This window comes from Ostrinia nubilalis, chromosome 27, assembly GCF_963855985.1.
Source record: "Ostrinia nubilalis chromosome 27, ilOstNubi1.1, whole genome shotgun sequence".
Classification (NCBI taxonomy): Eukaryota; Metazoa; Arthropoda; class Insecta; order Lepidoptera; family Crambidae; genus Ostrinia; species Ostrinia nubilalis.
This window is the reverse complement of record NC_087114.1, coordinates 5959835-5985454: the sequence shown is the minus strand read 5'-3', so window position 1 is coordinate 5985454 and position 25620 is coordinate 5959835. Positions and strand designations below refer to the sequence as shown.

General features: G+C 41.4%; 1 protein-coding gene across 1 annotated transcript; it reads left to right on the top strand.

Moving 5' to 3' along the window:
- The first annotated feature begins 849 nt into the window (after positions 1-849).
- LOC135085028 (T-complex protein 1 subunit epsilon) lies at positions 850-25173 on the top strand. The gene is made up of 10 exons (XM_063979809.1): positions 850-1066; positions 2478-2712; positions 3153-3385; positions 4266-4424; positions 6698-6844; positions 13414-13621; positions 15233-15387; positions 17232-17386; positions 23379-23470; positions 24146-25173. The coding sequence occupies exons 1-10, from the start codon at positions 959-961 to the stop codon at positions 24280-24282; spliced, it is 1629 nt and encodes a 542-aa protein (XP_063835879.1). The 5' UTR covers positions 850-958; the 3' UTR covers positions 24283-25173.
- The last annotated feature ends 447 nt before the right edge of the window (positions 25174-25620 follow it).

Sequence of the window (25620 nt, the reverse complement as noted above, 5' to 3'; positions counted from 1 at the left end):
AACGTGTGTAGCCAGTTGAGTAATAAATGATATTACTGTACAATTTCTACTAAAAAATATAAGGTTTGGCTACAAAAAACCTTAATTTTCTTAAAAAACTGGAGCATGCCAATAAATTGGTAGAGTGCCAATGATTGGGTGGTTTACCCTATTCGCAAATTTAAAAATGTCCAATATTTTCCGCAACTTGAAGCGTCCTTTGCTGCCCACTCGACCAATAACCACCACGCAAGTGCTGAACATTCCCAGGAGTTTGGTCAAATTGCGAAAAATCCAAGCCGATTTCCAATGTGAGGATGGAAGACCTATTTGGTTGAAGGCGGGGTTCCGTGACAGGGTTCTGTATACTTCTACCATCGTTGGCTGCTGGGTCGGCGTCTTCATGGTCCTCGCCACCATCTATGAAAACGCCAAACCGCCCTCGTGGAAGACCAACATATGCTAAAAGGGAAATGTATTAGAATAATGTTAATGATGTGGGTTAATTTTGTAATTTGGAGGAAATTAAATGTCTAAATTAAGTTTAAAAGCTGGTTGTTATTTGTACTTAGCCATTGTAAGTTGTAACCTCAGATCATAGAAGGGATTCTCTTCTCTTTCTATGATCTGAGGTTGTAACGTATTTTGTACTTAGCCATTGAACGCAAGAAATTTTTCCCACTACTTTCAAGTTCTCATTCTGTTGCAGTTTGCACCATCCATCATTCCTTTGTTCACCAAAAGAATCTATGAGCTACTTTCCAGCTTGAGTAACGTACACGAATAAATAACGTTGATTCAGGGTGATCCACACCATTTCTGAACGAAATATCTTCTGTCAGCTGTAGCTGTCATACTCAATCTGTCAATGTCTAAAACATCGCAAATGTCACTTTGTTCTGTCCATTGTTTTCCTGAATAATCTCTGAAATAAAATCTATTTGCATCTCGGATTTGTGTGGTGATTATTTTGTGAAAGATGGCTATGTTCCCAGGAACGGTAGCCTTCGACGAATATGGACGTCCATTTATTATCCTTAGGGACCAGGAAAGGCAAAAACGGCTGACCGGTATAGATGCCTTGAAGGTAAGTTATTTGATAATATTTCAATTAAATCATTCTTAAATTATATCAAAGACGTCTCTCTTTAATTAGAGATTCAGTACCTATGTATGAGTTACATATTTGGATTAATAAAATCTATCTAACCTAAAATAAAAACATCACTAAGAATTTTACAAAAATATACGATAATTAAGGCTCTTTATCTATTAAAGTAGCTATATTCTGGTGTTTTCACCTCTCCTCAACACTATAAAAGCCCTCGAATTCCGAATAATATCGAAATTTTCTCGAAAAATCGATTTTGTGAACCAGGTGTTCATGAGTCACATGATACAGGCACCTACTCAGTAGTTCGGTTTAAATCCGTTTTGCAAAACAATGGCGTTCCAAAAATGGCATCAAAGTTTTAAAGACAAGTTTATTTTATGATAAATAACTTTATCAGCGTACAGAATGTTATTGTCAAATGAAACTAATTGATTTGTTGTAATAAAAAGAAATTAGTGAATACATGAATAATGTTAATCTTACTACAGATTGCACTCTACTTAAATTTTATATATATTTTAAGCCTTTAATGAGCATATCAAGTCCAAATTAATGTTTTTGCATGTTAAAAATCTGGTGGGAACTATATTCCCACTGCCTTATAAAGGGTTAAAACTATCATAAGTGACATGCAATAAGTTTTGTTTTGTGTTAATACAAGAAAAAAACTAAACAAAATAATATAAGCATTTTTCTTAGGTAGATATTTATTCAAAATAGATTTATTACCAATATTGATTCGAACACACCCTGTATTATTAGGTGATCAGTTTGTCACTAAATACTATCTAGGTTATTAATGCAACTTTTGACTTTAATTAAATTTTTAAATAGGCAGTATAATCAAACAATGATCTTATAAAGGATCATTGTTTATCTGCTCTGTCCCTGGATCCAGTTAGCTTTAGGAAGTTAATATCAACAAGTTTTGCTCAATGTTGTGATCAGAAAAGCCTAACCAAAAATTAATATTTTTCAATAGAAAAAATTTGCCTTTCTTTATTGTGGTCATGGAGTGAACATGATAGTTTCAAGAACACAAGGATATTTGGGTAATCAAATACTAGCGTTTTTTTCAATGACAGCAAGTTAATATTTTTCATTATTTATTGGTCTGACAATTAGTTTTCCATTAATTTGTTGATTTATTTCATACTATTCATCACAGATCTGATCTGAATTTCTGACGATTTTGAACTACATAAATAAGCAATTTGTGATGGGTCTGGGTGTTACTATGTATAATTTATGTATGTATTTAAATATGTTCTCCATTGTCTAGTACTCATAGTACAAGCTTTGTTTAGTTTGGGACTAAAGCGTAGTGTAAAATGTCCAAGGATATTTATTTATTTATAATTTTTCTTTCTTTCTTTCATTACAGTCTCACATCCAAGCGGCTCGCCAGATTGCCGGCATCCTCCGCACATCCCTCGGCCCTCGGGGCCTAGACAAGATGATGGTGTCTCCAGATGGTGAGGTGACCGTCACCAACGATGGAGCCACCATCCTGAAGCTGATGGATGTTGAGCACGAGATCGGGAAGTTGATGGTGCAGTTAGCACAGAGCCAGGACGATGAGATCGGAGATGGAACCACTGGAGTTGTTGTTTTGGCTGGTAAGTGTTAAAATTAATCAAAATCAAAAATATTTTATTCAATTTTGACCACTGGTCAACGTTAAAAACAGTAAAAAAAAGTATTGTATTGTTATCAACAAAAAGTTAAAGACAAAATTACATTTTCTCTGCCCCTAGTCATTTACTGTAGTATAAGAAAATGAGGTCTGCTTGTAAAACTTCCATGGCGTAATATTCGATAAGCCGTTATACTATACAACATAAACTACAGGGCGTCGACAGGCGACGATTGAAGTAGGAATTGACAGTCGATTAGTTTAAAAACTGTTATTGTTGTATTGTTTTCCACCAAACTGGTGCAGAACCCTGCTCAATCATTCCTACTGAATCTGAGCATAGAAGATGCTTGTTACTTATGACACGTTTCTCCTTTAGTGGAAAGCAGTCTTTAGTCTTTACCTTTAAACTTTCTTCCACAGGTGCCCTCCTAGAGCAAGCCTCCAACCTGCTAGACAAAGGCATCCACCCGATCCGCATCGCCGACGGCTTCGAAATGGCCGCCGCGACAGCCCTAGCGCACCTTGACTCTATCAGCGAGGCGTTCCCAGTCAACAAGGACACTAGGGAGAACCTGATCAAGGTCGCCATGACAACCCTGGGCAGCAAGGTCGTGGTCAAGTGCCATAGGCTGATGGCGGAGATTGCTGTTGATGTGAGTTACTAAAATTATTTACCAACATTGTAGGATAGGCCCTAGCATTCTTATACCCGTGTATTCACAAACATTACTATGAGGTCTCACAGTACGCGTGGACGCACACGGTCCCAAAAGCACAGGGTCCCAAAAACCTATAGTGGCGGAGTGACACACACGACCCAATCACAGAGCTCTATTCAACGCTGTGAGTTCGACTTCGCATAGCGTTACTGCTTCACTTAAGCAAGTATCGTTCGTGAATACGGGTGTAAGACTATCAAAAAGGCGTTCCCAGTCAACAAGGACACTAGGGAGAACCTGATCAAGGTCGCCATGACCACCCTGGGCAGCAAGGTCGTGGTCAAGTGCCATAGGCTGATGGCAGAGATCGCTGTTGATGTGAGTTTCTAAACCATTAACCAACATCATGATCGTAATGGGTTTCAAATTCCTAGACGTTCTGAGGCAGGACTTCATTCTTACTTTTGCACATCTGTTGGCTTTTGTCATATTCAGTGTTTGGTCTTGCAAATGAACGACTACAGTCCGGTTTAAAGCAAATGAAAGAGCCCTAGTTCCACCAATGCCGATTCACTGCTGCGACATAAGTATCTTGAAGTAATTACTGCTAAGAAGGCAACCTCTCACTTTTTTTACCTACCTTATTGAGATCCTCAGTAATATCAGCTTATAGGCTTCAAATATACCAGTAACTAATTTTAGGGCACCATGTATGCTGATCACCGATGATGATTTAAAATATTCACATAGTGTAATGACAAATAATGATATCTACCTTGGCTGTGTCTGAGATGATCAGCTATCCATCTCACTCTATCCACAACTACATATACAAATGACAGAGACAGTTATATTATGTATTTATTGTCAACAGGCGATCCTCTCGGTGGCAGACCTAGAGAAGCGTGACGTCAACTTCGAGCTGATCAAAGTGGAGGGAAAAGTCGGGGGCAGGATGGAAGACTCCATGCTAGTCCGAGGAGTCGTCATTGACAAGACCATGAGCCACCCACAGATGCCTAAAGTGCTGAAGGTAAGAAAACTTTCAATAGTTTTAGGTCTAGTATTTAATTTAATGCCTGAGGTATGGTAGCGGCACGGAAGGGGTGTCATTGACATATATTGACGTGACAGCGCATACAAATCTCAAGTCACATTTTACCGTCATAAAATCACCTTCCCGTGCCGCTTTTATATCTCAGGCACTGACTAAGTGCTGGACATAGCTATAGTTCATGGACCTATAAAAAAAGTCGGACGGATTCTCATCAACAAAATACTGTGACATTAGGATACACCAGCTTGCCTGTACGTACAGGCCGGCACGCACACGTTCACACCCTGATACACCACTTCGAGTGCAAACTTCACACAGTTGACACATTTAAGCAGCGAAAAAACAACACGAATACGACATGTCTTGTGTGATGAAATTGTGTAAAAACCGTTCTGTTCGAACAAACAAAAATTAAGGAATCACATTTCACAGGCAAAATAATAATCCAATCACTTATTTCCCGACATTAAAATATTGAAATTAATTGAAATCAAACGTCATTCACTCGAAAAAATAATACGTCAAAGACCAGTGTTCTCAGTTATTTACGTGGGAAAATTACCCGAAATATGGGAAATTAATAATAATTTTAGGACTTTTTAGTTATTTATTACGCATACTATGGAAATAAAATAATTTATCATAATAATTGTGTTTTAATGGGATATATTTTCATAGGCAAATTTGATCCTTCCCAAAAATGTGGAACTGCAAAATTCAAATTTTCTTACATTGATTGCAAGTCAGTGTCAGGTTGTATGTTAAAAAAAATCTATCAGAGATATTAATAATATATTTATTTTTTTATTTATTTATTTACACTTTTGCACAACTAGCTGTACAGTGGCGGACTTAATGCCAGGTGGCATTATCTGCCAGTCAACCACAGGTCAAGCAGAGAGACTAAGGCGGTGTAATAAATATGACGTTTAATTAATATACTTACATAGCATTAGATAAAATAAATAACATACGAATACATATTAATATAATAGACATACACCTAGATACATAAACATAATAATAATATTGGCGTACACATAACACCTGTCAGAGAAAAGAGAGAGAAAAAAAAAAAGAAAAAGAAAAAAAAGTTTTAGTCTTTGAAATAGTTGCGCAGAGCCTTTTTGAATGTAAATTTGGAGGTTGCTTTTCGCAAACTCGCCGGAAGGCCGTTCCAGAGCCGTACTGCTGAGACTGAGAAGGAGTTAGACATGAAGCCGGTATATATATATATATATTGATGATGCATAAGATTATGATTATAATGTACACAAGATTCGTAATTTGTAACTGTGTGAATCATTTTTGATCAACATTATGTACATACCCTGACACACTGACTTGCAAACAATGTAAGAAAATTTGAACATTGAAAATTTCGCGCCTACCTCAACGCATTCACCTTTCATCCTTTTAAAATGGCACGGAATAATTCTGTCTACATTTCCAAGTAACATCTGCCGATCTATGTTTTTCTTAAAATAAATGGGTAAAATGTTTTGGCTAACATGGCATCCCTAAATTCACTCATACAATAGACAAACGCCAAAATTTTGCGTCACAGTTTTGTTGTAGCGCGAGTTCCGTCCGCCTTTTTTTATAGGTCCATGCTATAGTTATTAAGTATCCCCATTAACCCTTCAGCTAAGCATAGGTGAATGAGTAATATGGGTGGAACACCGATGATGATCAAATATCACATTTGATGATGCATGAATGCATGACGTCATGATACTAACCACTATCTGAGGTGTTACAGCTTTTTGTATTATGAATTATGCCCGTTTTCACCATCAATCCCTTATTTTTAAGTGACCCCTATGGTAACAGGGATTGATGTTGAAAACGGGCATTAGCTTACTAATTGAATGCCTAGGTTGTGAATTTTAACTATTATTAAAGGTGGTAGATTTTATTTCATAAATAAAACTGGATACTTAAACTTAAACTTCCATAGTTAATTTACTAACAACAGACACCTGCCATACTAACCTTATTCCCTAATTATTGTAATTTATCTTTTGTTACCTGACACATGCATGAACATTCACAATTAATATGACCTAAAAATTTACCACGTCAATGTAAGTCTATAACGGGCATAAAATGTCCAAACAAAATTTTCATTATTTTTGAATTTTAAGACAAGCTAATAAACTTAAAAATATGGTGGGAAATATATTCCCACTACGGCATCAGTGGGAACATATTTCCCACGAAGGGTTAAAACGTAAAATATTTCGCAGGACGTGAAACTGGCGATCCTGACGTGCCCGTTCGAGCCGCCCAAGCCCAAGACCAAGCATAAGCTGCAAGTTGGCTCCGCTGATGAGTACAGGGAGCTTCGTCAGTACGAACACGACAAGTTCTTGGAGATGGTGCGCCGCGTCAAGGTCAGTTTTACACTAACGCCCGTATTATTAGCAATTACATCATCATCATTATTTCAGCCATAGGACGTCCACTGCTGAACATAGGCCTCCCTCAGTGCTTTCCATGTTGATCGATTGGTAGCGGCCTGCGTCCAGCGCTTTCCTGCTACTTTTATGATGTCATTGGTCCACCATGTGGGTGGACGTCCCACGTTGCGTTTTCCGCATTTTATTGCACAAATCTATACTCTATACTAATATTATAAATGCGAAAGTTACTCTGTCAGTCTCTCTCGCTTTCACACCTAAACCTCTGAACCGATTTTGATGAAATTTGGCATAGAGATAGTTTGAGTCCCGGGAAAAGACATAGGATAGTTTTTATCCCGATTTTTGAAACAGGAACGCGCGATAAAGTTCTTCTGTGACAGACAAAATTCCACGCGGGCGTAGCCGCGGGCGGAAAGCTAGTTAGTTATAAGCAATTTGTATTGCACAAATTATCTTATAATCATCATTTCAGTCACAGGATGTCCATTGCTGAACATAGGCCTCTCCCAATGACTTCCACATCGCACGGTTGGTAGCGGCCTGCATCCAGCGCTTTCCTGCTACCTATGTTTATGGCCTATGTTGAGCAGTGGACGTCCTGTGGCTGAAATGATGATGATGAAATTACTAATAGTCCCGTTAGCCCCTCGTGTTAAGCTAAATAAACTTGTGTTACGAGTAGAGATGAAACGGATATCCGGTAACTATCCGGTAGGCCGGATATATGGCCTAAATTTACTATCCGGCCGGATACCGGATAGTAGCTCACTATCCGGCCGGATACCGGATATTAAAAAACTACGACAATTTCCTATTAATAAAATAAAATACATTAATCTTTGAGGTAAATATCAATAAAATGGCTTATAATAATGGCGGCTTTTATTTAAAGTCCAAAAATTTACAAAAAAGCCATATTAATATTAAGGCCTTTCAAAAACTAATTTCTTTTTCTGAGCTATTCACTCTAGTGACAAATACATAAATATTAATTATCTGTTAAGAGCGTTTACGCCGTTTGGCGCAAAAACAGTACTTTTTCAACTCGTTACAATCATTAACCAGTAATACTACAAATATGTTATAGGCATAAATAGTTAGGCAATTTCGTCGTCTAAATAGTTAATTGAGAAAATATTGCGATTAGTTAAGCATTTAAGAATTCTATCAAGATAAGTCCACACAGGTTTTGTAAATTTCCACTTTAGCGTCAGTTTACAAGCTGAAATTTTTATAAAAATACTGTGAAAACGATTTAACAAACATTTATATCCTATAGCATAGATCCTTGGGCAAATAGTTATCTGAGAAAATTTTTAGATTTAAGCATTTTACAATAAGAAATCACAAATTAAAAGAACGTGAAATACCCAAAAATCAAAGTGATTTTTTCACCAATATTCTTCCTTTATTCAACACAAAAATAGCTTAATATAATAGAAGAATATCTTATCTAAAATATTTACTTTGAAATTTAAAATAATTCATTGTAATTTTTTTTCAATGAGTATTTGAAAAGTACCATAAAACGCCGCGCACGAATCGTTCAAATTCAGTCCGCCTCGAGGCGTTCCAGAGTGAGGTCACGTCGCTCGGTGCTCTGCTGACATGTGTCACGCGTACGTTGATCTTTGACAGGTAGCTGGACTTTTATAGTGTATCCGCAAAATCTTGGTGGTAGATTTTGCGATCACGTGGTAATTAAAATATTTTATTGTTATTTTTCATTACAGTCTATTTTTACTACAAATTCTATTTCAGACGTAATGAAAAATAAAATTAAGTTATTTTTAGCGATGAAACGAAAACGAATGACGAAAATTTGGAACAGCAAGTTATGTATGTATACCTACTAATATTATAAAGAGGAATAATACTAATAATTTATTTGCCATAAATAGGTGGTTACAGAATAGTTAATAGGAATGCTCTGCCAGCAGGGTCCCACCTAGTTGTAGGGGGAACATACACAACATATTACAGTCGGAAAATCTTTGCGGTAGGTACCTCGGATTGTAGTTAGTTGGACAGTGGTCATTTGACGGCCACTTGAATCGTCTTACCCCTAAGCTTTTGGCTACCGCCGGCGCACTAAGCCGGTTGATGCCTAATCTCGGAGGCACTGAGTCGCTGACTATACTTTTGCGTCGCGCGTTATATGGTCCTATATGGGGCTCGAGTATGGCACAGTGCTGTGTAGTCGTGGAGCATCCTACTGTTTAAAAAAGCGCAACGATATCACTGAGGCACAGGCTGAGGTAATTCGTGGATACCGCATAGTATCCGCAGTCCGTCTATTCCCGGTTGTGGACACTGACTATGTCCCTACTGAGGATAAATGGGAAAAAAATATTGTCATTAGTGGCGACGTATAACAATCCTACTAATATTATAAATGCGAAAGTTTGGATGTCTGGATGTTTGTTACTCTTTCACTCAAAAACTACTGAACGGATTTTGTTGAACCTTTACAGTATTATTGTTTATAAACCAGATTAACATAATTATAGGCTATAATTTATGACGATATGTGACAAATAAATTTCAATAAATAAATAAGACGTGTCTAAAAAGCGCAATCTATCGTCATTGGTTAAAATCTACAGCGCTGGACAAACTACTGTTTTTGACGTTCGTAAATATTCATGCGGGGGAAGCCGTGAAACGCCATCTATCAACATGTTATCAAACAACAGATTTTACGAACTAAGGAGTAAAACGAGGTCCACGCGTACGAATTATTAATAAAATTAATAATATTTGTATTCATCTGGTCTTACTTGACTTTTACTTTACGTATGCCATGCACGATGACATTTGCGTCAATATTTGTGTACGTCCCCACTAGGCATAATTGGGATGTATTTTTCTAATTTGTCATAAGTTGTGAGAAAGCCTGTAGCTACAACTGGGAAAGTATGTGTCACCACTGGTGACAATCGATATCATTTATGCCATTTATCATCAGTGGCGACAAAGCTAGTCGACAACCGAAAATAGACGCCAGTTGCGAGGTGACCATAGGTCCCAAGGGGAAATGTACGTGTACGTGCACCACGAGAGGTGGAAACCAAAAGATAGAGGCTTGAGGATCTAGGCCCTAGAGTGCTGAAGGGTACGCCTGGCCGTCAGCCAAATTTTACGTCGCACCATAGAGGCAGTTCTGCCTGTATTAGAGGAGTGGGTGCGACGGCATGATCGCCTCACACAAAGGGCGACCCAGGTTCTACCGGGCCATGGGTGCTTCGGGCCATTCCTCCACCGTATAGGCCCAGAGCCTGTAGATGGTTGTCAGTTAACCCTGCAGTCTTGGCACGTGAGTCACCGCAGCAGACTGACACGCTCCAACAGTGCCCAGCCTAAGCGAACGAGCGGCGGTTGGAAATGACCTCTCCCTACCAATCGGGAAGAGGCGTGAGATAGATAGATAAATTGTTTATTTGTTGTAACACACTTTTTTTAATGCTTTTAACACACACATTATGTATAGTTGCTATTGAAATTCAATTCAATATCGAAATAAAGTTAGTTAGTCAAGAAACACACTAGGTGACACCACTGGTATTTTGTTACACAGGTTAGTAATAATTTCAACAGTTGCAACGTAACAAAAGTGACAAAACAACATAAGATAAAGATGACTAGCGTTTCAAATAGTTCCCTGCGTCAGAGTGATGTGTGCCGCAGCGATGCAAAAAGCAAAGAGCTCAGTATAAACACTACCCTCAAAAGGGCAGAACACTGATTTTCAGCTTTTGCTAGAGAACGCATGAAGCGTACAGGTACGGAATGAACCCGCTCGCTTTCGGAAACAATATCTACATTAGTATAAAATATATGATGAGACAAATAATCTTATGGTATAGTGTGCTTACTTTCTGTGAAAGTGTTCTTTCACAGAAAGAAGCAGTGAAAAGGGGGAGCGAGAGGCCTCAGCCGACACTCCGGTTATCCGCCGCCGACACCCTGGGCGCAAGAGGACAGCTTATGGTCTCCAACTGTCCCTTCCTAACAGGCCTCGGTCGCTAGACATGGAGGTGTCTGGTGGCGGCTAAGGACGAATGCTACAGGCAACAGCCAATGGCGATGTCCCGCGTTCCCTCATATCACTCATATGGATCATGGCAGAAACAGTCAGGTTTTTAGTGGGTGTAGGGGCTACCCACCTTCTGGTAGGAAGAACCCCACATAACCCACTAGCTGCCCCCGCAGCTGGTGGGTATGAAATGTTATGCATTTTCCGGATAAAAAAAGAATAGTAAACAGGAAAAGTTTGTTTTGAATAGAACCGTATTTGAAAAAATCTCTCACCATTAAAATTCAAAATTTTTTCTGCTAAACATAGGCTGTATAAAATATTCTCAAAATAGTAAAAAACCTTTGATAATTTACTATTTGATAAAGAATTTATAATTATGGAGTCGGTGTTGGAAGATTTGAAGATTTTATAGGTTCCTTGAGCTGTCACTTGACAGCCTGGCACACTTTTACGATGGTGGATCAAAGTATTTTGGTTTGACTATAGAGCGTGAGAACACGCACACAGTCATAATTATTTTAGTGTGAATAAAACTAGCATCGAAATTACCTAAACTTGACATGCCACGCTAGACGTAAACGCTCTTAATGTCGAAATATTAACAAATAAAATTAGTGATGTACAAGGCTCGAGACTTCCGAGTCCTTTTGCCGAGAGCTCAGGGTCGTTTACAGGGCTCGCCTCGTTTGTATGAAGCTCGACGACTCGGAAGTCTTTTTAGAGTTCGAGCCTTTTTCGGGGCTCGCCTCGTTTGTATGAAGCTTGGAGTCTTTCGCAGAGCTCGAGCCTTTTTGAAAGCCCAGTTAACTTTTGTGTTAAGATCGTTCTATTTAATAAAACTGCAGAAATTCTGATACCTACAATAAAATACATATTTGAAAAACGTTTTTCACAAAAGGACACAAATCAAATAATGACTACATACGATTAGAATTACAACTTTTTCCAACAAAATAAAATATAAAATAAATTTTAAGAATCTTATAACAAAAATCAATGTAGGTGATGTTTTTTTTTATTTTTTTCGAAGATTTGAGCTCTTTTGAAGGTTAGAGCTCTTTAGAAGGCTCGAGCTCTTTTAAAGCCTCGAGGCATGGCTCAGAGAGCTCGCAGCTCGGCTAAGCTCGGGGCACCGAGCATACCGAGCTCACTGAGTTTTGCCATTCCGCCTCGAGGCTTCAAAAATAGGACTCGACGCGTCGAGTCTTGTACTATCACTAAATAAAATAGGCGATCTTTTTTTCACTGATGATGGTCTGATGACATGTAGCAGTTCAGTCATATTATGTAGCAAGTAAACTAATTTAATTTTCGCTATTCAATCACACACTCACGATGGCAACCGAAATCGCCCGAATTGATCTGCCCCCTAGACAAGTGGCAAAATGTGACATTATATTCGGACGGATTCGATTTTCAAAAAGTTTAACTAGTCTAGTCTACTAATAGACCCACTGGTCGCGTTCGAAGCACCTGTGCGGCGCTAAACTCGTCACGACATGCAACGAGACAATGGGTCAACTATCCGGCCGCCGGATATCCGGCTATCCGGCCTTGCAGCTGGCCGGATATCCGGTATCCGGCTAAACAACTATCCGTTTCATCTCTAGTTACGAGTGGGCTAAAAGTCTAGCGGTTATTACATTACTATGAGATGCCACAGTGCGCGTGGACGCACAGGGCGACACACGAGCCAATCACCGAGCTCTATTCAACGCAAGTACGAAGTGCGCCGGATCAGCTAGTTAAAGTATAAGCACGTATAATAAGCACTTTTTTTTTGTGACAGGAAAGGAGGCACTTACCAAAAGTTGGTCTCAAAGTGCTGGTAGGGTAACTTCAGTATGCAAGGCAAATGCTGATCACCGATGATGATTTAAAAATTCACATAGTGTAATGATAAATAATGATATCTACCTTGGCTGTGTTTGAGGTGATCAGCTCATCACTCATCGTTGCCCATGTAAAATCTGTCAATCTGTCAATTTAATCTCCACTTTCATAAAAGCGCTTGTGGGAGACGAATCGAACGCCTCCTCACATTAATTTAGCAGAAGTAGAATTTATACAAATTATAAGCGGCTTTCAATAAACAAATATATTTACAATTGACTAAATTACAAAAACATAAAAGAAATAAAATTATCAATCCGAACAAAATCAAAAGAGCGAGTCGTAGGCTAGTGTCAAAGGTGACAATATAAAATCTTCTTTTTTACTGCCAGCCAGGAGCGCGCGGGACGGAGCGCCGCGGGCGGACCAATGAGTTTTCATTGTGGCGTACATAGATCGCCACACGCTTTTACATTAAGGAGACTCCAGCAGCGCGATTCTGTCTTACTTCCCATTCGGAATTTGCAGTGGTGTGGTGTGTGTGGTGTTTGCAGGTTTAGGTTTTTGTATGTGATACTGGCGTTACCAACCTGTCTATAAAATCATTGGGGGAGGCCTATGTTCAGCAGTGGACTGGTGTTTTCTGATTCCCACTTTCCACCTCCAGGAGGCTGGTGCGACTCTCGCCATCTGCCAATGGGGTTTCGACGACGAAGCCAACCACCTTCTCCTGGCCGAGGGTCTACCAGCAGTCCGCTGGGTCGGCGGGCCAGAGATGGAACTCATCGCGATCGCCACCGGCGGCCGCATCGTGCCGCGCTTCGAAGAACTTACGACGGACAAGCTGGGCTCGTGCGGACTGGTGCGGGAGCTGAGTGAGTGACACGAGTGTCTTAGCGGAGCGGAGCGGAGCGGAGACGGAGCATCGTGCCGCGCTTTGAAGAACTTACGACGGACAAGCTGGGCTCGTGCGGGAGCTGAGTGAGTGACACGAGTGTCTTAGCGGAGCGGAGCGGAGACGGAGCATCGTGCCGCGCTTTGAAGAACTTACGACGGACAAGCTGGGCTCGTGCGGACTGGTGCGGGAGCTGAGTGAGTGACACGAGTGTCTTAGCGGAGCGGAGCGGAGACGGAGCTCGTCGCGATCGCCACCGGCGGCCGCATCGTGCCGCGCTTCGAGGAACTTACGACGGACAAGCTGGGCTCGTGCGGACTGGTGCGGGAGCTGAGTGAGTGACACGAGTGTCTTAGCGGAGCGGAGCGGAGACGGAGCTCGTCGCGATCGCCACCGGCGGCCGCATCGTGCCGCGCTTTGAAGAACTTACGCCGGACAAGCTGGGCTCGTGCGGACTGGTGCGGGAATTAAGTAAGTGTTGTCTTTTAGCGGAGCCGAAAAGTGAGGAGCGGAGCGGGGAATACGAAACGGAGATTTTGGGAGCGGAGCGGGGAATACGAAACGGAGGTTTTGGGAGCGGAGCGGGGAATACGAAACGGAGGTTTTGGGAGCGGAGCGGGGAATACGAATCGGAGGTTTTGGGAGCGGAGCGGGGAATACGAAACGGAGGTTTTGGGAGCGGAGCGGGGAATACGAAACGGAGGTTTTGGGAGCGGAGCGGGGAATACGAAACGGAGGTTTTGGGAGCGGAGCGGGGAATACGAAACGGGAGGTTTTAGGAGCGGAGCGGAAAAGTTGGGTGCGGAGCGAAACTGACAGCGAAACGGAGTGGGGAAGTTTGGACCTGAGCGTAAGGAAGGAGTGGTGGAGAAAGGAAATGAAATGGAGCGGAGCTATTTATTTATTTATTTATTTAAAGACTTTATTGCACACACAACAATGTTCCGTACAAAAAGGCGAGCTTAATGCCATATGTCATTCTCTACCAGCTGACCTTGAGCAAAACAGAGATATTGAGTAGGCGGTGCTAAAAAGCTACAAAAATGTACACAATATAATACATAAAATATTATAAGAGCTATGCCTAAATTTCACTGTTCTTTTGCTGAATTTCACCGCGTGGCGGAGACTAAAGACCGCCTGACTGAGGAACTTGCTAAAGACAAGTTGGAATTGTGAGGTGCTGGAGCTCAAATTAAAAAAATATATTACTCCATGTTGGTATAAAGTGTTTAACTGAATCTTTTTGGCTCTCCATTGGTTCTAAACGGAGACAAACCGAACTTCCACACTCTGCTGTTACCGATCCTTGATTACATCACGTATTAATGTTTTACACCCAGTCCCAGTATAAATTTAGTCCCACCACTACTTCTGGAAGTTTTTGACAGTTATCTAACATGCATACTTGCCTTTCTTCTTCTTCTCAGTCGGTACACTCTTGTCAGAGTGGTCGTGGTCATCATTTTGAATCACGATTCAGAGTGATGTTCCTCGTAATACTGCGCCATTCCTCGCGGACTGCAGCTTATGATGTAATGTTTACTAACCATAATTATGTTTATCAATTAACCAACTATTCTCTCCGCAGCCTTCGGCACGTCCAAAGAAGAGATGTTGGTCATCGAGCAGTGTTCCAACTCGCGCGCGGTCACGCTTCTCATGCGTGGCGGCAACCGCATGATCGTCGACGAGGCCAAGCGCTCCGTGCACGACGCGCTGTGCATCGTAAGAAGCCTCGTGCAGGTCGGTGGAGACACCAGTAGTGTCGATATACACATACATTTTTTGTCCCATAAAATCAGGCGCTGAAAAATCCGGCTCGAAGGACCAAAATTTAGGAGGGAGGGAGATTTCCAATTTAGGAGTTCTCAGGGTTATTTTTCAGGGGGAAAGATTAGCATCATAGCTCATGAGAGTACTATCTGAGGGCTTTCTGGGGTGTTAGCCACGATAGCCGAACGGTGAAGTGTCAGACTGGCTGACTCGTCATCCGAAGAACGTGGTTTCGAACCCCGCTAACGCTCGCTCTAGGTGAGCCCACTCGTGACAAGCATATGGCCAGTGTCGTTGTCACAAACCGTCTCCATCAGCAACTACTCTAAGACGGCCTTCACATTAGAGCGTCAGAAGCGCGACAGCAGCGGATTCACATTTAAAATGTCGCTGCCGCGCTATTTATAGTATGAAGTTACAAATCGCGCTGCTAAAGTCGCCTAAATGTGGAAGCACACTAACACCCGTATTCACAAACGATGCTTGCTTAAGTGAAGCAGTAAATCTAACGCACAGCGTTAAATAGAGCTCTGTAATTGGTTCGTGTGTCATCCTGTGCGTAAACACGCACTGTGAGACCTCATAGTAATGTTTGTGAATACGGGTGTAAGTCCTTCCCGTTATCGAGCAGTGTCGGTATAAAGATGTAGTCATCGAGTGTTCGAACTCGCGCGCGGTCACGCTTCTCATGCGCGGCCGCAACCGCATGATCGTCGACGAGGCCAAGCGCTCCGTGCACGACGCGCTGTGCATCGTACGAAGCCTCGTGCAGGTCGGTGAAGACACCAGTAGTGTAGATATACACATACATTTTTTGTCCCATAAAATCGTTCATAGGGCGCTGGAAAATCCGGCTCGAAGGACCAAAATAGCTGAGAACTCCTATTCTCAGGTTAATTTTTCAGGGAGGGCGATTAGTATAGTTCATGAGTGAGTACTGCCTACCATCATTTTAGAATCGGTAGCCCTGGGGGCTTTGGGGGGGCACCAAGACCATTCTAGGGTGGTAGCCATGATAGCCGAACGGTGAAGGGGTCAGACTGGCTGACTCCTCATCAAAGAAACACGGGTTCGAACTCCACTGATGCTCGCTTTAGGGTGAGCTCACAGCAGTGATACAAGCATATGGCCAGTGTCGTTATCAACGACCGTCTCCAGTTGCAACTACGTCAGAAGCGGATTCACATAAAAAATGCCGCTGCCGCGCTTCATCGACTGGGGAATACTACCACACTTGCACTCCAAGTTATGCATTTCTAAGGAAACTTACGCGTTGTCACTTCACCGTCGATAATAGCTCTTATCACAATAGAGTAAGAACTAGTGAACGCCAGACCTACGTCATTTTTTAAAAACTGATACTGATGAACCAATATAGGATATAATGTTGGTGAATTATGAAGTTTGGGTCATCGTGGCTTTGGGAGCTACCCAAAAAAAACTGTCTGGCTGTTGGGGAAAATACTTCTAATTATTGTCCAAATATTATACATAAAAATCAGATTTAATGGTTCACTAGTCTCTTACGCCCGATTCCCATATTCAATCCTTGTCCAAATCCGGATAACAACTTTCAAATTGAATTCAGTTTTAGATTATATTTACAAAACTTTCGATGCATTTACACTTTAATATTGTTTAAATAGTCTTATAAACAATATAAAAATGTAAAAACATCAAAAACCGCAGTTATTTTGGCAAAAAACATATTAAAATTTGACAGTTGACAATCCAAATCCGTATAATTTGGATTAGGATTGAATATAGAAATCCAGCATTAGTCTACAAGTGCTCACCTATCTTTCTATTCGCAGGATTCCCGCGTCGTCTACGGCGGAGGCGCGGCCGAGGTGTCGTGCGCGCTGGCCGTGGCGCGCGCGGCCGGCAAGCTGGCGTCGCTCGAGCAGTACTCCTACCGAGCATTCGCCGATGCTTTGGAGGCCGTGCCGCTCGCGCTCGCTGAGAACAGGTCAGTAGAATATTCCAGCCACAGGACGTCTCCAATGGTAGTCAGATCCACCCATAAAATGGGCAGATGACTTCATAAAGATAGCAGGAAGGCGCTGGATGCACAGCTCGCAGAGAAAAGGTCAGTGGGAGAACATTTCAGCTACAGGACGTCCACTGCTGAAGATAGGCTTCCCCAATGATGTTCAGATCCACCAATAAAGTGGGTAGATGACTTCTTAAATGGTAGCAGGAAGGCGCTGGATGCAGGTCACTACTAAAGTCCATCTGCCAGAAGCGTAACTATGCTACTGACTATACCATCCGAGGCCCGTGGCAAATCTGCGCACGGGGCCCTTGGCGTACTTAGGGTATTTTTCAGGGGGGCCCCGGGACAATCGCGAGGGGAGAGGGGTGCGATTAGGGTCTTGGGCCGGGGCCCTAGTATTTTGCCAGCCCTGCTATCCTATAGTTACGCCACTGCCATCTGCGTTGCGTTGTCGCGTTCTTCATTCACTTAGGACAACGGCAGGATCACTTCCGAAATGTCGTATATTGCCGTCCCTCTCTCGCCAAGCGGGTTGCCAGCATGAGCGACGAAGACAGATAGACCCGTAACTGCGGCGGAGGTGTCGTGCGCGCTGGCCGTGGCGCGCGCGGCCGGCAAGCTGGCGTCGCTCGAGCAGTACTCCTACCGAGCATTCGCCGATGCTTTGGAAGCCGTGCCGCTCGCGCTCGCTGAGAACAGGTCCGTAGAACATTTCAGACATAGAACGACCACTGCTGAACACAGGCCCAAGGTGGGCAGACGACTTCATAAAGATAGCAGGAAAGCGCTGGATGCAGGCCGCTTCCAACTAGTCGATCTACGTTGCGTTTTTTAAAAGCAATAATCCAGCTGTATTTATAGTAACGCCCTTCTGTCAATGTCATAGATAGGACGGTTTAGTGTCTGACATCTATACCTCACGAGACGTATGACACACGTCATAACACGTGTCTATGTAGCCCACTATTAAATTCAACTACTACAAGATATTTTCGCACCGTTTTACTTCGCGTTTCCCCGTTTGTCGTTCCCATAGGACAAAGCGAGGTTACTCTAAAAGTCACCTCCAACCGAAGTGCCATATTGCCATCCCTCTCACGCAAAGCGAGTTACCAGCATGAGCGACGGAGACAGATAGACCCGTAACTGCGCGACGGAGATATCGTGCCGGTGGGATCACTCCCGAAATGTCGTATATTGCCGTCCCTCTCACGCAAAGCGGGTTGTCAGCATGAGCGACGGAGACAGATAGACCCGTAACTGCGCGACGGAGATATCGTGCCGGTGGGATCACTCCCGAAATGTCGTATATTGCCGTCCCTCTCACGCAAAGCGGGTTGTCAGCATGAGCGACGGAGACAGATAGACCCGTAACTGCGGCGGAGGTGTCGTGCGCGCTGGCCGTGGCGCGCGCGGCCGGCAAGCTGGCGTCGCTCGAGCAGTACTCCTACCGAGCATTCGCCGATGCTTTGGAGGCTGTGCCGCTCGCGCTCGCTGAGAACAGGTTAGTAGAACATTGCAGCCACAGGACGTCCCCAATGGTAGTCAGATCCACCCATAAAATGGACAGATGACTTCATAAACATAGCAGGAAGGCGCTGGATGCACAGCTCGCAGAGAACAGGTCAGTTGAATATTTCAGACACAGGTCGTCTACTGCTGAACATAGGCGTGCCAATGATGTTCAGATCCACCAATAAAGTGGGTAGATGACTTCTTAAATGGTAGCAGGAAGGCGCTGGATGCAGGTCACTACTAAAGTCCATCTGCCAGTAGCGTAACTATGCTACTGACTATACCATCCGAGGCCCGTGGCAAATTCTGCGCACGGGGCCCTTGGCGTACTTAGGGTATTTTTCAGGGGGGCCCCGGGACAATCGCGAGGGGAGGGGTGCGATTAGGGTCTTGGGCCGGGGCCCTAGTATTTTGCCAGCCCTGCTATCCTATAGTTACGCCACTGCCATCTGCGTTGCGTTGTCGCGTTCTTGATTCACTTAGGACAACGGCAGGATCACTTCCGAAATGTCGTATATTGCCGTCCCTCTCTCGCCAAGCGGGTTGTCACATGAGCGACGGAGACAGATAGACCCGTAACTGCGGCGGAGGTGTCGTGCGCGCTGGCCGTGGCGCGCGCGGCCGGCAAGCTGGCGTCGCTCGAGCAGTACTCCTACCGAGCATTCGCTGATGCTTTGGAAGCCGTGCCGCTCGCGCTCGCTGAGAACAGGTCAGTAGAATATTCCAGCCACAGGACGTCTCCAATGATAGTCAGATCCACCCATAAAATGGGCAGATGACTTCATAAAGATAGCAGGGAGGCGCTGGATGCAAGCCGCTACCAATTAATCAATCCAAAGTCATTAATTTTCTGCAATTAGGCTTTTAAAAGCGTTTATAAAAGCTTATTTGCAGTTTTCAATCCCCAGAATCCATCTCATTTCCACCCACGGATGGAATGATTTTGAACTAATGAACCCGCCTCTGTTGCACCTCTGGAAAGCCAAACATTTTTAGAACATGCTCAATAGCTGCTGGGAACAGAAAAGAAGACATGCCCACGTACAATCGTTACCAAAATAATTACGCCACGCCACCTCGATATCACTCTGTTTCAGTCAAAACTAATAATCGGTCAAAACAACTTTTGACTTCAAAAATTTTCAAAAAAGTGGTTTTGACTAGAAAAATCAGTCAAAACTGATTTTTTCCGATTATGAGTTTTCACTAACAACTTCATCACTCCGCCGAACATATCGTCGGCGTCGTCGAACAACGTCGTATGATCGCAACCGTCAAAATCTGTTTTTTTGCATAAAACTACTCTAAAATAGCCCCTTTATAAACTAATTTTTTAATTTTTCAAAATTCGTAATAATATCGAAGATACGAACACCGACGGATGTGATTATTCTAACGCAGTACAGAGACGTGTTTGTGCAAGCGTCATTGTACTTCGGAAGACTGCACATTGTTTGTTGGAATAGCTTATACATTTGTATTCGTATTGATATTGAATGTATCTAGAATTTCGTCTTTATTATCTATAAGTTTGGACACTTTATCGTTTTGATGACTGAAAGTCACAACCATCTCTTTACTAGGGAAGTCAGAGAAAAAAAAACTGTGACGTACGTACACACCCGTCGTTGTACTAGGAAGTTCGAAAATAAAAGAAACAGTGTCCTTTTGTTTTTATTTTATGGTATTTGTAGGTAGATTGATGAGTATAAACATTAAGAATGTTTGGTACAAAATAATTGTTTTTGGTGGCGGATGTACTGAACTTACATTGTTCTAAGGACTTTTGTTTGACGTTTGATCAGAACCATCGTTGTACTTCGGTAAAGTTTGGTAATTTTAATGTCGGATATACACAACCGACTTTCTACTAGGGACGGGTATTCCAATTGCGTCTTTGTTCTATTTTTAAATTGCTTAAAAAGTAAAATAAAAAATTGAGACTACAATAATTTGATTTTAATGTGTTTCTTTTTGACGATTTGTTACTCAAAATAAACATTGTGTTAAAAATAAAGTTTTTTTTTGCGTATACAGGATGACATCTTGTAATGAGTGAACATCCTTGTAAAGGATTATAGTGCATGTCATTTGCAATCAAATTAGATAAGTATTTGCCTACGCAAAACACAATGTAATTTTTCCATACAAAAAATCAAAATAATAATAATTAATATCCCGTAGCTGATTTTAAATTTTCCTGCTTTTAAGCTAAGGTAGAAAAAGCCCAAACTATAAATAATAAAAATAATAAAAGACTTTATTAAACACACAGTAAAACATAAAAGTAATAAAATAAATGAAAAAAGTGTGATAAAGGAGCGCCCGCTCAATTTTTATCGGAACACCATGTTAGGATGTCCCTATTAAAACTGAGAAATGCTTGACTTTTGCCTAGGCATATACCTACATAAATAAATTGGTTACAATAACCTGTTATCCCTTACAAGGATGTTCACTTATTAACACGTCACCCTGTAAGTATAGGTATGCTTAGAAAGCTTTTCGTCTAAGTTAAACTTTATACTTTATTTTATTTATTTCTAAGTAGCACTTACACCGTCAAATCAATGCCCCCTTTACCCTTTCAAGCAGATCCCAACATTATTCAAAAAATGCAAGATCTTATAGGTGATAGTTTTTGCATCCAGTGCCTTCCTGCTACCTTTATGAGATCATCGTTCCGCCTTGCTTTGTGGGTGGATGTCGCACGCTTCGTTTTTCGGTATGCAGCCTACTCCAGAACCTTGGTGTCCCATTGGCCGTAAGTTTTGCGTACTATGTGTCCTGCCTATTGTCACTCAGCATGCTAATCTGTCGGGATATGTCATCGACTTTAGTTTGTTTACGGACCTCCCTCATTTATGATTTGATCTCGTAAAGAAACACTGACATAACCCTTGCTATAACACGCCGTGCAACTTTGAGCTTCTTTGAGAGCCAACGTTTTGGACCTATAATAGGGTAACACACACTGATGGTAGACTCTCGTCTTTAGGCACTTTAGGATTTTGGACGAAAAGTTGTCTAGTTTTCCGGATACTGCCCAGTCGAGGTAGATTCGTCGATTGACCTCTTTCTCGAAGTTGGACCTACCTAGCTAAATCTTTTGTCCAAGGTAGACATCCTACTTGTCAACAATTTCAAGAATTGAGATCCCAACCGTAGTTGGGTAGGTATTTTTTCCATGTTCATCCAAAGGCCCCGTTGGGATACTCGATTAAGGTCTTTAATATTGTGTCGAGGTCTTCCAAAGATTCTTACATGACCATAATATTATCGTCGGCATACCTAAGGTGAGTGTTGTACTCGTCGTTGATATTTATGCCGAATCCTTTCATTCCAGGAGTTGGACAGGTGAACAGTTTTGGAAATAGGTATAAAATCTCCCAGCCTTACGCCTCGCTGTAGTGGAATCGCGCTCGTGCTCTGCTTCTGTATTCGGGCCGGATTGGTGCGTTCATGTAGAAGTACTTCAGTACCTCGATGTAACGAGAGTCGATACGGCCGCGGTGCAGGGAGAGATTGCAGCACTGCCCAAATCTCGATCAAATCGAAGGCCTTCTCATAGTCCACGAACTCCAAGCATAGTGGCAAGTTATACTCTTCGATCTTCTGCATAACCTGCCGTAGTATATGGATGTGGTTTATCTATCCTTGATTTTTGTTAATTTTCTTTGATACCTATTGTCTTTAAATTATTTATAAAAATTAATAATGAAACCTAATAAACAATGTTTTTTATTTATTTCCTCCAACTTTCTTCATCATCCGACGGGTACTCATGGCAGAAGTTCCGTAGAATAATGACTAAAAGTGACATACGTCATATATTTGATTAAAAAAATTCGCAGAACAACGACGGTTTATCACATACATCCTCAAATTGTCCATAGGGCAATGACGCATGTGATTTTTACAAAAAACTAAGTATTTTTGGAGATGGGTACATAGTTTATATAAAATAACATCTTTATGTTTATAACATCCCTAAATTTGAAACCGATCAGCCAAGTAGATTTTTTTGTAGACACAAAAAACCGGTTCCAAAACTTCAAAACGCTCTCCTGGAAACTTAACATTTTGCAGATACGTCGTTGTTCGACGACGCCGACGATATAATAATTACAAAAGCCTTTTTTCAGACATTATTACATAATGAAATCCCAACTAATATTATAAATGCGAAAGTAACTCTGTCTGTCTGTCTGTCTGTTACGCTTTCCCGCTTAAACCTCGCAACCGATTTCGATGAAATTTGGCAGGGACATAGTTTGAGTCCCGGGAATGGACATAGGATAGTTTTTATCCCGGTTTTTGAAACAGGGACGCGCGCGATAAAGTTTTTCTGTGACAGACAAAATTCCACGCGGGCGAAGCCGCGGGCAGAAAGCTAGTTTTATAATAAATACTCCTGAAACGTAACTTACCATGAAACGTTTATTTACAGTGGTCTGTCGCCCATCGATACGCTGTCTGAAGTAAAGGCGCGGCAGGTGGCCGAGAACAACTGCAACCTCGGCATCGACTGCATGGACAATGGTATGTGCAGAGTAAATACAAATGAGTAGGCCATCTTCATAGAAACGCACCGAGCGCGGTTAGCGTAACGTGGATTAGCGGGGTGTTGCGCCGAATTTTGTCAGTGTGTGCGTGCGCGCCGCATACGTATTGGCATACAAACCGCGCTCGGGCGTTTCTATGAAGATGACCTACTCATTTGTATTTACTCTGGTATGTGTTCTTGCCAAGTAACTATAACAACTAAAATTTAATTATGGTTACTTACTGCCTTCCTGAGAAATCTGTATTTCCTAGCACTAGGATGGTCCGTGATGTTAACCCTTTCCTCGTTCGCATTAGTTTTATTTATATTGCTTGCTTAGGTAGTTTTTTTTCTTTAGTAAATAAAATCAGTGTTAATGTTTACTCAATAAATGTTTCATACAATGTGTAATGAATTGGTTGTTTTTTCTTACTGTTTTAAAACTTCTGCCTCTGCCAATACCATTACATTTTAATTGCACTAACAAAAATATCCTACCCTCAAAAAGGCAATTTACAAGATTATTTCACGATTTATTATTTAATTTTATTCAAAAACACAACATTTTAAGGTTATGTCACTTAACTGTTAAGCTGGTGCAACTCAGCCTTACAAAACAATCGTAAAAGTTAATGTAAAAAATTACAACTTACTGAAAACGTCTTTCCCAGGTTCAAACGACATGAAGGCGATGAACGTGATCGAATCACTTCACTCCAAGAAGCAACAGATCGCGCTCGCTACGCAGCTCGTCAAGATGATCCTCAAGATCGACGACGTGCGCTCGCCGGCCGACGCCATCGACTAAACAGTGGTAGACTGCCGAGGATGTTCGTAAAACGTGGCGAGATTCGGCTTTCGGGACGCGTATTTTGGGCTCTTTCAGGGGTTTATTCCATTTTGATCACATGGGTCTGGTTTGATGACCTGAACGTCCAATTGTTGTACTTACAATTTTTTTGCAACACTTGATATTTTCTAAAAACCGCAACAAACAAATTGGACATGTATGTGACTATTCAGAGGTGTTATTTATGTATAGGTGATCAAAGGAAACTAAAATAATTAAACTGGAGTCCACTGATCACCCAGGTCATCTTAACCATGGTTAAAAGGATACCAAAACTTGTTCACGTGTTTGTTTTGTATCGTGCCGAAAAACGCCAATCTGAAAGTCTATGGTCATTCTACTGATCGAGCTGGCTCGATTATATGACATCAATACTGAAGTTGAGTTATGTAATGCCTCGCCTCATGATAAAATATCTCCAATTTTATTTGTCCACATTATACTCGTCGGAAGTCCTCACAATAATTAAGAACTAATTATATTATTTTAGTTTTATTTGTAATTTAAAGCCTACGTTGTTTCTGATGGCAAATTTCAAGGAATACTATTTAATATTTCAACATTTGACTGTATGTAACATTATCTTTATTTTAGTTTGCCAAATTCAATGATTTACTAAAATTCATTAGTAAATTTTACGAAATGGATTTTAGTAAATCAACTTTATACCTACTCGAACACCGGATTTGTTAATAACATTTCCATATATTTTATTTTCACAAGTATTAAAAATGTGTCTCAATCGAGTGGTGTCTACAGCTAGGTGTAAGCCACTGCATTTGGTATGAGCGTACGGGTGTACGATGTGATGGATGCCTTATTGCACTAATAAAATTAATATGAGCTATTTATGTATGGTTTTATTTTATACTAAATTGGCCCTTACACCAACCCACTTAAATTGCCCACAATGCCTTCTTTTGGCAATTTGATACACACATCTCACATTATTTAATTTATACCTGTCAATAATTTGTAAATAGATACTTTATGTACATACAAATCAACAAAGATTTACAATTTGTTAAATTTATTCGCGTATTGTAATTACAAGTTTACTATTTACGAACCACAATGTGTTTTACCGAGAAACAAATTATTTCTTCTGTTCTCCACGTTTACCTATTTATTGAAGTTATAAACGAATCTTACTTTGTAAAAAATGAATGAATTTCATCCCCACTCCTCTGTTTTCTTGACTTGACTTGGCTAATTTCCGCGCAGTGTAAACGCAGCATAAAATCTAAAAATAAAATTCCCTGTGCCACGTCTGTGGTGCCACGTGAGGGATAGAGC